General features: G+C 39.1%; 2 protein-coding genes across 8 annotated transcripts in view; both read left to right on the forward strand.

Moving 5' to 3' along the window:
- The window catches only part of NRG3 (neuregulin 3), a 1064061-nt gene that overhangs the window by 853892 nt on the left and 197302 nt on the right, over window positions 1-12867 (forward strand). The gene's annotated exons all lie outside the window — the stretch shown is intronic.
- On the forward strand, window positions 749-12657 carry LOC122493488 (ruvB-like 1). Its single transcript, XM_043598159.1, is given in 3 exon segments — window positions 749-889; window positions 11484-11733; window positions 11736-12657. Coding segments are annotated over 3 exon segments (774 nt in total). The 3' UTR covers window positions 12119-12657.

Genomic DNA, 12867 nt, shown 5'->3' on the forward strand with positions numbered 1-12867 from the left:
TTGGTTATTGAATTTTTCAGTTCTATAACTTTACTTTTACTATTTTATATTTTCTACTTTTTAGTGAGATTTTTGGTTTCAAGGATATTTGTAGTTGCACAATGAAGCAATTTTATGACTACTTTATAATCTTTGTCAAATAATTCTAATGTCTGTGTCATGTCTATTTTTTTTTTCATTCAAGCTATGATTTCCCTAGTTCTTGGTATGACAATTGCTTTTTCATTAAAACCTGGACATTTTGGCTATTAGGTTGGGAAACTCTGGATCCTAGTAAAATCCTTTATTTTCACAAGCAATCCCTTTTTTATATTTAGTGTGCAGATACCGACCTACTTTTTTGAGCTACAGTTCTAATGACAACTTAATTTTCAGAGGTTTTGAGATGCTATTTTTCACCTGCTTTGTTTGCCCGGTAGCACTGGGTCCTCTGCTGATCCCTGCTGGTGCCATATGTGAAGCAAAAAATATTTCCCCAGGCTGGACTTCCCTGTTCTCTGGGTCCTGGGAGAGCATTTTCCAATCTGGCCTCTGTTTGTCTATGAGCCCTGATTTAATCCCTGCCTGAGCTTCTGGGCCACCTGGGCTGGCTGTCCAGTGTCTCTGGAAGGAAGGGAGGGGGGAAAGGGACTCAAGTCCCAGGGGCAGAGAGGACTCTCCTTGGCTTCTTGTTTCTGGGACTCCAGTTCAATCAGGGAAGGAAGGGGCCTACCTGGGCTGCTTTCTCCTATGGTTTGGGATTCATGAGATGCCAGGACTTGATCTGCTGGTGGTGTGGGGATTGGAGTGGGAATTGGAAGATGTTGGGAATTGTCGCAGTGTTGTTCCTCCAGTCCTGTGGTCCCTAGCCAGTCTGCCTTCCTCTTTCCACCTTTCATTGTCCTCCTGTGTTTGCCTGCTGTGTCATAGATAGGGTTTGTAGTTGTACTTAGATGGGAGAAATAAAGAATAATGAGTCTATGCCATCTAGTTCACACAAGTGGTTAAGGCTGTCTTTCTAAAACACGCATTCTTATTACTCTTGACTTAAAAATTGTCTGTTAATGCCCATTGCTCTAAGATAAAATCAATGCCCCTAAACAGACCTTAGCAATTAGGACTCTGCTACATGTAATAGAAGACAACATTCAACAAATAATCAGTAAATCCTGTATTTTGGCTTATATAACTGCAAAGTTCAGAGCCTTCAGGGAAGGCTGCATTCCAAGCTCTAACCACACAACCAGAACCAGTCTCTGGTTGGCTTTGCTTCTTCTGATTGGCTCTCTCATAATATTTCTAAGATGGCTGACAGTTGTCTTGAGCTGTCATATTCAGGTTCGTGCTCCCCAAACAAGGACAGTATCCTTACACCCTCTCTTACCTCTCCACCGAACACACACAAACACCAATCAAAAAGTCTACAAGTCCTGAATTTCATTCTGATAAGTCTTTCTAAGTATATACTCTTGAGTGTGTGATGGGGCCAGATAGGCTTCCTCTTGCCCCTCTTTCCTAATGGCTGGATTAATCAATCCTTCCTGAAGTGCATGTACTATGAGAAAAGAAAAGTCAGAATATCTGTTATTTTAAGATAGGAGTGGATCATCAGGACAAACACATCAAAATGAACAAATGAACAAAAACACTTACAAGTGTCATTTTAGTATTTCAAATACCTCTCACATCTCTATCCTGCTTGCTTTGTTAACTCCAACTCTCCTGGTGTATCTTCTTTTTCCCCAGACAAGCCATTCAGAATTGTCTTTGACTTCTTAGATATGCCATACTTTTTGCATCTTTGGAGCTAGGGCCATGCTTCTGTCTTGGCTCAGAACACTCAACCCCCTCCTCCAACCATCTCTCCTCCACACATACATTTCTTTTTTTGTATGTTTACTTCTAAGTGTTGGCTCTCATTTCAGGACTGAGTCTGCAGCTCTTCCTCAGCCTCAGAACTAGGGGATGCCACAGTGATTTTGCACCCTCCCTGACTTCTTTCAGCACAATATGCACTCCACCCCACTGCAGTGGCCAATTAGCATAGTTATGCCCTTTGCTAGCTTGTAAGGGCAAAATCGAGTCTCATTCACAACTTCATCTTCATGACCTAACAAAGTGCTTCTTGAGCAGTCAATCCATTTTAAAGGACCCTATGTGAGTATATCATGCTATAAATGCATAAAGAAGAGGGCAGTTATAATGTGTAGGTAAACCAGGAATAGTCTGGGGAGATGCTGCACTTTGAAAAAGGAAGAGGAATTTCCTGGGACTTAGAAGTTACCGAAAGGCATTTCAGGATGTAGACAGTTAGTTTATAGGGATAGGCAAATACAATAGGTATGCACCTGTTTGTTTTGTTTTGTTTTCTTTAGTTTTTTTTCTAAAATGAGACTGAACAGTTTCCTTTGTCCACACGGACATTATTCATCTGCAGTTGCAAATCCTGGCTGCAACTGCTTAGGTAGGCCTAAGTTTGAAATTGGCATTTTGCAGCTCCTTGGGGTCCACCTGGCATTGCCTGATCTTGCTTGTTACAACCCTTCTTTCAATGTGTAGGAATGAAGAATGAGTATCAATGTATCTGAATGTCAAAACTCAAATACAAATGTCAAGACCATTCCGCATCACTGGCTGTTTTGAATTCTTGTACAGGCCACAAGACTGGGGAGAACCACTCAGGTACTCTGGGTATAACAAACCTAGACTTCAGGAAAGTGGCATTTTTCTTATGCCATACAACCACAGACAGAATCATATAGCTAAAGAAATAGAGTTGAAAATTGCTTAAGAATTTTAAGAGTACTTCCTATAAAATGAGTTCAGAAAGTTGCTTGAGCAACAGTAATCACACTTTATACATTTTGTGTTTGTTCTTGGTTGCAATTAAATAATCTAGCATTGTTACTGTTGCTTCCTTGCTTGAGAGTAAGAGAAACTGAAATTATTCACTAGGAGAAGTTTTTGGTTGATCTTGTGTTATGACTATCAACAAATAGAATTATATAAAGACAAGAAATTACCAGAGCTTCCTTGATGCTGTTGTATCCTAAAGGAGAATAAAATATTTGTCATTTGAAAAGAAAAAGGAGAAAATAATATGTATTAAGGCTTCTGTTTGAACCAGCAACTAAGTATGTAAGTATGTTATTCCCTGAAGGCATGCATGTGTACCCACCACCTACATTTATCAAATGTATCAAATAACATCAAGTAATATTTTACAATATTTACTTCAGAAGAATTACTTAAGAGAATAGAAAATTGTAGTTACATGTGCAGATTCCTACTTCCTGGATGAGATATTAGAATCTCTTTAGGTTTATCTTACTTGGAGTTCATTGAGCTTCTGCCCTATGTAAATTAATGTTTTCAACAAATTTGGTGAGTGTTTCAGTCATTATTTCTTTGAATACTTTTTTTGCTTCATTTTCTCCCACTTCTTGTGGGACTTCAATTATGCATATGCCAGTACGATGTATGGGGTCCTGCAGGTTTCTGAAGCTCTTTTTTTCTCATTCTTTTTTTGTTTCTGTTCCTCAAACAGTGTCAACTGAGTGATCTTCAAGTTCCTTACTTTTTTCTACTACCTACTGAAATCTCTTGTCAAAGTCTTCTAGTGAATTGATCATTTCAGGTGTTGCACATTTCAATGACATATTTTCCATTTGATTCTTTTTGTAATTTCTACATCACTATTTACAGTCTCTATTTTGTGAAACACTGTTCTCAGACTTTATTTAATTATTATTATTTTTTTTAAAGTTTATTTATTTTTGAGAGAGACAGAGACAGAATGCGAGGGGGTTAGTGGCAGACAGAGAAGGAGACACAGAATCCAGAGCAGGCTCCAGTCTCCGCGGTGTCAGCACAGAGCCCGATGCAGGGCTTGAGCTCACAAGCTGTGAGATCATGACCTGAGCCGAAGTTGGTCGCTCAACTGACTGAGCCACCCAGGCGCCCCTCATTTAATTATTTTCATAGAGATTTCTGTAGTTCCTTGAATATATTTATGCTTACTGAGTTAAAATTTTTGTTATTATTAAGTCCAACATCTGGGCTCACTGAGATTTCTATTAGCCATTTTGCTTTTTTTCTTTTATGAGCCATACTTTCTAGTCTGAAAGCTGAAAGCTGGACATTTTAAATAGCATAAGGTGGCAACCCTGGGAATCAGATTCAGCCTCATCTGCAAGTTTTTTCATTACTGCTTCTCATTACTGTGTTTTGTTTGTTTGGTGACTTACTTGGAATATATTTTTTTTCTTTTTGTTTCTTTTTTTAAAAATCAGGTATAATATTTTAATTCAGGTATACATTATATTAGTTTCAAGTGTACAATGTACATCACATATACACTATAAAATGGTATTGTAGTGCATATTTGAAAGTTGCTGGGAAGGGTAGATCTTGAATCTTCTTATCACAAGAAGAAAATTAGATGATAGATAAGTAGATAGATAGATAGCTAATAGATAAACTTTGGGGATAAATTTTTAATAGTAATGTATGGTTACTGACTTATTAAGGAATATTTCTTTAAAGTTCTTTATCCTGTGCTGTCACTGAAGTCTCTTCACCATTAACTTAATAACCAGCTATTTTTTTTTACAGAGATGTCCTTAAATATCTTGAATCAACAACTCTCCCTCCTTTGCCAAAGACCCATGTATGTGTTGGAACGAGACTCCGATGCCCCTGCAAGATACTTTGCAACCCTGCAATTGCCTTCAACTCTTGCTCTTGCAAAAGGCTCACTATCAGCCAGAGATGAGCAGTCTAGGTCTTCTCAGATCTTGTGCACAGCTCTACACATATGCACAGCATTCTAGATCCCCAAGAACTTGATGGAAATCTTCAATGTCTTGATGGATACTTCTCCCCTCCCCCCCATTTTCTTCTTAAGTCTTTGGCCAGCTTGTGTTGCTGCCTCAGGCAACCACAATCAATGTTGAACAATTGCAGCTAATTGATTTGACAAACTCCCTAGGCACAGGATTTTCCTTACTAAACAAGCTCTGAGCCAGGTCAAATAAAGAGTAGTCCTATGTGTGGGACAAGCCAAATAGTGATAATTTTCTAGTTCTGGATTTCTGGGGATCTGAAAACCCTTTCCACTTCTTCCAGTGGCTGCTGGGTTTCTTTTTATCACAGCTTCCATGATTGCTAGATGTTAGTTCTTAAGGCTGCCACAGCGATGAGTAGGTGATGGGAATAGAGCTGGTTAAAATGAGACAAAGGTTGCTGTTTTTACCAAGCCTTGGGTTAATTTTCAGAGTTTTGGAAAAGTTTATTTTTTATAATTTTAGCAAATTATAATTTATAATTTCATAGATTTTATGGAGGAGTGGTGTTTTGGAGGTCCTTACCTTGGAAGTTACTTCTCTCCTAGGTTTTAAATGTTCCTAGAGATTCAGCAAAACACATCTTGATGTGAATTTATCTTCAGTTTTTCTGCTAGATGTTCAAAGGGCATTTTAAATTTGATTTATATATTCTTTAATTCTGAAAATCTTTTTTTTTCTATTTTTTCTTCAAATATTGCTCCTCTGTCATTCCTTTTTTTTCTAACCTTCTAGAGTTTCTTTTGCTGCATCTTGGAGTCTTTAACCTATTCCTCATCTCTCTCATATGATATTTTCTTGGTACTGGTCTTGCTATTGCATTCTGAGTGAAATTTTAAATATTATCTTCCAACTTACAAGCCTTTCTTATACTGCAACCAGGTTTTTTTTTCATAATGAAGTTTTTCCATCTTCTGTATATTTGATTTGCTCTTTCCAAAATCTACCTTAAAATCAGAGTTTGTATTTCTCATCATTTTTGTTTTACAATTCCTTTTTTTTTTGAAAACTAAACTTAAAAAAAAAAAACCTTTTCTCCTGAAGCAGTCTTCTATAACTCAAAAAAACTGTCATTCCATGTGGAGTTAATTCCCCTTCTGTGTGTTGGATGTGATGGTTGTTAATTTTAGCACTGCATTTCATAATGAATTTTAGAATTTGGATTTATTGACTCATTTTTGAGTGGGATATTGTTTTGCTTCATTTTCGCTTTTCCTTTCTGTTTATGCTGACTTTTTCCTGCTTACAAAAACCTTAACCTGTAGTACACACACACACACACACACATTGTTACAGTGTGATTGGACACGACCATGCTAACTGCATTAGGGGTATGGCAGATTAGTCACCAACCAGGAGGCATCTGTTTGTGTCTTATTGTGAGGCTCTGGCTGTCATCTCCCTGGGTATGTAGCTACCTAAACACTAGAACTCTGGGAAGTATGCAGTGACACATTCTCCTCGACCCATCATTTTCTAACCTTCACTGATCCAGGCATTGATCAGAATAACATAAGTTATATTTCGATGACTAATGACCCCACTATTTCTCTGGCATTTAAAAAAAAAAATTTTAATTTCTCATTTACATTAATGTCTGCTCTGGGTGTGGTGACTATGTTTCTTTATCACCTTCATTTGGAGACCTTGGCAGATGGGATTTTCTATTTCTTGGTCAAGGGAATATGGAGAAACTGGCCACTGGCTCCTAAAGCTTCTTCTACAAAGAGTCATATCACTTTTGCTTACATTGCTTTGGCTTGAGCAAGTCATAAGGTGAAGTCTCACATTAATAACAGGAAAGTGGATTTTTCTCCCAAGAGGGTTAATGAGTAATTTGCTGTAGTCATAATACAGTACACTACATTTTCTGTCCCTTTCTTTCACTTATAATAGCTGAACTCTTCAGCTACCACTTTCTGCCTCTGTTCCCCAAACTGCCTGGAGTAGTCTTCAGCTGTGAATATCACTCTGTGTTTCTATTCTGCATATTTGTGTTTTCTTGATGTTAGCCCAGCTGTCTTTTGCTTTTCTGTTTTTTACTTTTGTGCCTCCTTGTTATATGTTCAGAGTATAGGAAAATCCCTCAAATAACAAATTCAATATGCCATCTTGCTCAAAATGTTACCCATAATTTTTGTTTGTGTGTGTAAAAAAAATCAGACTCCACAAATCCATGATGAAATCCCTGCTCTTTCCCACAAATCATCCCTTGGGTTCCATGTGAGTTTCAAAATATAGAACTAACGTCATGGGAGTCTGGTAGGAAATGAATCTCTGTACTCTCCAAAACTTTGGTGTTAACTGATCAGATTGAATTTCCATATAACCAAAACGCATTCCTTGGCCTGAAGCGTTATCTCATTAGTAAGTATAAATTGGTGCTTATTCAGCTGAGCAATGCAATTTTTGGTTTAATAAAAGCCTAATCTTGCTCATTTGTTTACTCTGTTTACTCCCTAAAGGCTAAAGCTTTGTGACTAAATACAGTGCTTAATAAACAGAAGAAAAAGTATTAATTGTAGGCACTGCCACATTCCTAAGAGCTGAATTTGGCTGCAGACCAAATGGGCTCTTGGGTAGAACCTACTATGTTGCCCTCAAGCTTAGACTTCCAGCTCTCATAAAATGGATCTTGGGCTCAAACACATTTTTAGAATAATAGTTTTGCCAGAGCAGATCAGCTCAGCTAGCATAAATCTTCACTTGTAATTCTCTTCCTCTGTCAACCTTTACATCTCTGCATACTTTCTTCCTCTAATGCATCTCTCTTATGTTCACAATAGTGGTTACTCATCCAAATGTGTCATTGGTGCTGGACAAAAGAGAACTAATCTTTACTTCTTTTTCCATTGAAATCTCACGTTTCTCCAGGTTAACCATCATGTAGACAGAAATTAATTTCTTCTCCACGGCTGACACTGAGAAAGAGGGAATAAATTGCATGTGTAAAAAATGCAGGAAATGAAAGTCTTCTAATCGATAAAGTGCAGACCTCTCTGTAGCTAGTCTTGTCTGGAGTAACTGTCTCCCCATTACTGAAGATCTTCAAACAAATGTTTGATGATCATTTGGTATCTCAAGGGAGGAGGTATTGGGTGTGTGTGTGTGTGTGTGTGTGTGCGCGCGCGCGCACGTGCGCTTCAGAACTAATCCCTTTATAAAAAGCTTTTTAAAAATTATTTTGTATTTTATTCTTTTGACTATCCTTTATTCAATATTTGCCATTTTATTTCACCTCTTATACTTAAAAATATATATTATGTTCTTCTTAATTCTAAAAGAAGTTCCTTCTTTCCTTCAATTATGTTTCTCTCTGAAGTCTCATCCCTATCTTTTCCTTTACTAAAGAATGCATGTTGAGTTATGTATATATATATAATTTTTTTTGAGAAGGAGAGAGATGGGAGAAGGGCAGAGAGAGAGAGAGAGAGAGGGAGAGAGGGAGGGAGAATCTTAAGTAGGTTTCACGTTCAGCACAGAGCCCGATGCAGGGCTGGATCCCACCACCCAGGGTTCATGACCTGAGCTGAAATCAAGAGTCAGATGCTCAACTGCCTCAGCCACCCAGGCGCCTCTAGTTATGTATGTTCTTAAAAGCAGCATACATAATTCTTCCCATTGAACTCTGGTCAGTGTCCCCTACAACTGTAATGAGAACTCTAAGACAGACCTATGAGCTTGTCAAACAGGGTTACATGTGTGCTCCCATGTTCATGTGAGGTCATGGGACATGTTGCATCCTTCTGAAGTATAAGTTCTACCCAATAAGACATTGAAAACATTATGCGGTTAATAAAACAAACATGAATTATGGATATCACTGCAAAATCTTCATGAACTTAATATTAAAAGAAGACCCTAAAGCCCCACTGTAGCCCCAGATTGCCAGACTCCTTCTCGAAGCCTGTTGGGTCCACCATAGACTAGTAGCTTAGTCAGTTTATGGGTGAGACCAAGAGCTCTGCAGTGAGATTTGAAACTGCTGGGGCAGTCTGGGCCCCATGGACTCTCAGAACTAATCAAATGAAGCTTCCCTCCAGGACAAACACCCACACTGATGAGAAACTAATGGGAAAGAATCCAAACTTATCAAAGAAGCAAAGGAAAGAAAACTTTGTTTTTGTTTGTTTGTTTGTTGTTTTTAAATAAGGAAAAGGAACAGACACAGCATTACAGTAAATGTGAGGTCATATTTTTTTGTTGTTGTTATTACTTTGCAAAAATGACAGGAGAGGGAGCTCTAGAGCCATAATGCCGGGAAAACTGCTCTGACCCACCCACCTTCCTAAAAGTAAAAGGAGACTCCAGAGAAGGAGCAGAAGGTGGAGGAGGAGCAGGAAGAAGAGAATGAGAAATGGATCATGGTCTATTTCCATACAGAACTATAGAACTATTATAAGTCATTATGAGGAAGAGGAAATAAAGGCAGAATGATTCAGGCAATGAAATTATGCCAGAAAGATACATCCAAAACAATAGAAAACTACAACCCAACATATTTTTAAGTAGCTAAGATAAATAAAGAAGGTACGAAAGAATAAAATCTACCAAGATTAGGAAAACTCCAGATTGAGGTGATTAGAGAAATTAAGCTCTAAAAAGGAAAAAAAAATACACACACACACACACACACACAAAGAAAATAAACATTTGTATCAGTCTTTATTTTCATTCTGTTGTATTTAACACTTGATTTTCTGGAACTCTCTCCTACTCTGGCCACCAGTAGATGACAATCCTAATTCTCATCCAGCCACTTCTTCCTGCTCTGCCTCAGGGGTTCCTCTCTGTCATTGCCACAGAAAATGGACATTTCCTATGGCTGTCTCTTGGCTACCTCTTTCAATTCACTCTACTCAGTGGCTGCAGCAACTTATAAAATTGAATACACTTCAATGTGCCTGCATTCCTAACATGCTCTATTCATGACCTGATCCGTGTATGACCAGCCAGCTGCCTTTTTCCTGTGTCTCACTGGCACCTCAGATGGACCAGGTCCAAAGTCACCTACTTAGCATGTAATCTATGCCTCATCTAAAGTTCTACATCTTGGAACTTGGATTCTTATCTCCCAGAGCATCCATCTCTGTTCTTTTCCTCATGCTGCCACTTAATCAAACATCCCTGTCTGTTTATTTTTGCTTCCAAAGTATTTCTCAAATCTGTTCCCTCCTGTCACATTTAACTACTACTGTGCCAGGTCCTTCTATACCTCTGAAATGTACTCTTGCAATAACTTACTTGCCTTCTCTGACTTCATTCTGTCTCAACTGCAAATGATGTTGTGTACCCCAATGACACTATGTTTAGGGGGTTCCATTTACATAAAAAATAATGTGAGTGTTACCACTCAGTGTTGTGTTTCTGTCCTGGCTCTGCCTTCTTGAGGGCAATAGGTCCTTAGCTTCTTTTTGTTCTCAGTCCTATGGAAGGAATTAAGCATTTTAATGACAGTTCATAGAAACTATAATAGAGTAACTATTAAAATAATTGTGACTGTAGGGGCGCCTGGGTGGCGCAGTCGGTTAAGCGTCCGACTTCAGCCAGGTCACGATCTCGCGCTCTGTGAGTTCGAGCCCCGCGTCGGGCTCTGGGCTGATGGCTCAGAGCCTGGAGCCTGTTTCCGATTCTGTGTCTCCCTCTCTCTCTGCCCCTCCCCCGTTCATGCTCTGTCTCTCTCTGTCCCAAAAATAAATAAACGTTGAAAAAAAATTAAAAAAATAAAATAAAATAAAATAATTGTGACTGTATTAAAATATCTCAAAATGTCCCTAAAATTGTTCAAGATGTCACTCTCTAGAACTGCACTGCTGTTCACTGCCCTTTGAATACTCTTTTATATGCATGAGGTGGTATCTTTGAGTAACTGCTTGAAAAAAATGTGCAATACCTTTTTCCCCTTCCTCATAGCACATCGCACCCTGATATTTGCAACATCACAAAACCCACTCAGGTCGGTGCAGACCAAGATAAAAGCAAGTTGTAGTGTTAGGTGACTGAAACAATCCTACTGACAAAAGACCTTTCTGTACTAAAGCAAGAGAGACAAAAAAGGTAGTCTCAATTTGAGGAAACATTACTGGATTTACATGTATATAAGGCAGTACACAAGAGACTATAAACTCTGAACAGAATTTCACACAAATCTATACATTAGTCAAATAAGTAACAATGAAAACCTCTCTCGTTTCCTGTAGAGATGAGTGGATGCACCCTGTTATTGTCTGCTGTATACTTATGAGACACCCTCGGACTAATTTGTAGGTTCCTGTTTACAGTTCCAAGGACCAGAAGACCCAAGCCTTGTACCTTAAATTCTGAAGGCGAGGCTTATTATTGGGCCCTATTTTGTTTTCAAGGAGGGCATGGTGGGCAAGAAGCACCTCTCTGTCAAAAAAAATGTCAGTATCTTTTAAAAAATGTTTCTTTATTTATTTTTGAGAGAGAGAGAGAGAGCATGTGTGTGCAGAAGAGGGACAGAGAGAGAGGGAGAAAGAGAATCCAAAGCAGGCTCCATGCTGGAGCTGTCAGCACACAACCCCACGTGAACTTGAACTTGAACTGGGCTTGAACTCATGAACTGTAGATCATGACCTGAGCTGATGCTGATGTCGAGCCAGCCAGGCACCCCTCATCATTTTTTTTTAATGACAGCAGATAGCATCACTTGCAGCAACAACAGCAACAAACTCAGATTTATTAGAACCTTTGAGTAGAAGCTGGAATGTGACCTATATCGAAGCCAACAATGGGGCTGTGAAGAGGAAAAGCGGGTATGATACTTACATCACAGAATTCGACCTTGAAGTGGAAGAGTATGTCACCTTACCAAAAGGGGATATTCACAAGAAGAAAGAAATCATCCAGTATGTGTCCTTGCATGACTTGGATGTGGCCAACACATGGCCCTGGGGGGGCAAAACATCCTGTCTATGATGGGCAAGTTAATGGAGCCAAAGAAGACCGAAATCACAGACAAACTGCAAGGGGAGACTAACAAGGTGGTGAATACGTATATTGATCAGGGTATTGCTGAGCTAGTTCCAGGTGTGCTCTTTGTTGATGAAGTCCACATGCTGGACATCGAGTGTTTCACCTACCTGCACTGGGACCTGGAATCTTCTATTGCCCCCATCATCATCTTTGCATCCAACCGAAGCATCTGTGTCATCAGGGATACTGAGGACAGCACCTCTCCTCATGACATCCCTCTTGACCTTCTGGACCACGTGATAATCATTGGGAACATGCTGTATACCCCACAGGAAATGAAACAGATTATTAAAATCTGAGCCCAGACAGAAGGAATCATGAAGAGTTCTTAATACATCTACAGCCCACCACATGCACATTGAGAATCACTGGCCTACAGAGATTTGGCCAAGTTTGCAATGTAGAACTCAAGCTCTTTGGTAATCTAGGATCAACTTCATTTGTAGTCACATTTCTCAATCCTGCATCCTTTCCCATTCTCCTCAAGGCAGAAGGACTAGCTGGGATAGGATCAGCTAGAACACGGAGAATAAGTAACAGAGACACTATATAAGGAACTGGGGAGTCCCCAAAAACTTTGGGATAATTTGAGGTCAGTCAACCTTTTGATAGTGGAATTAAACAGTTGAGAAGATGACCATGCAGAAAACATATCATTGGGCAGTCTGCCAGTCATTTACTGAGTACTTACTCTATGCCATGGAACAGATTAATGTTAACAACGGTGTTAATCAGCATTAGAGTTCTAACAAAAGATGCGGGGACTTAGTTATTGAGGTTGTATTTCTTTAGAAGAGTTCCATTGTCCAGAAAGTAAGGGAGGTAAAAAGATTTTGGTCTATTGTAATAACTGGAGTGCCATGTGGGAGACAATATTTTGAGAAATTCAAACAAAGGACAAGAGCCCATACTGACAATACTAGTGGAAGATTCATGCACCACACAGCAATGACTGATTGTCTCTGGGGTTCCTTCTACTCCTGGAAGCCAACTGGGATATTGTAGCAGGCAGTGTCTGTGTAGGATTCTATGCTAAAAAACAGGCTGT

Source organism: Prionailurus bengalensis, chromosome D2 (genome assembly GCF_016509475.1).
Source record: "Prionailurus bengalensis isolate Pbe53 chromosome D2, Fcat_Pben_1.1_paternal_pri, whole genome shotgun sequence".
Taxonomy (NCBI): Eukaryota; Metazoa; Chordata; class Mammalia; order Carnivora; family Felidae; genus Prionailurus; species Prionailurus bengalensis.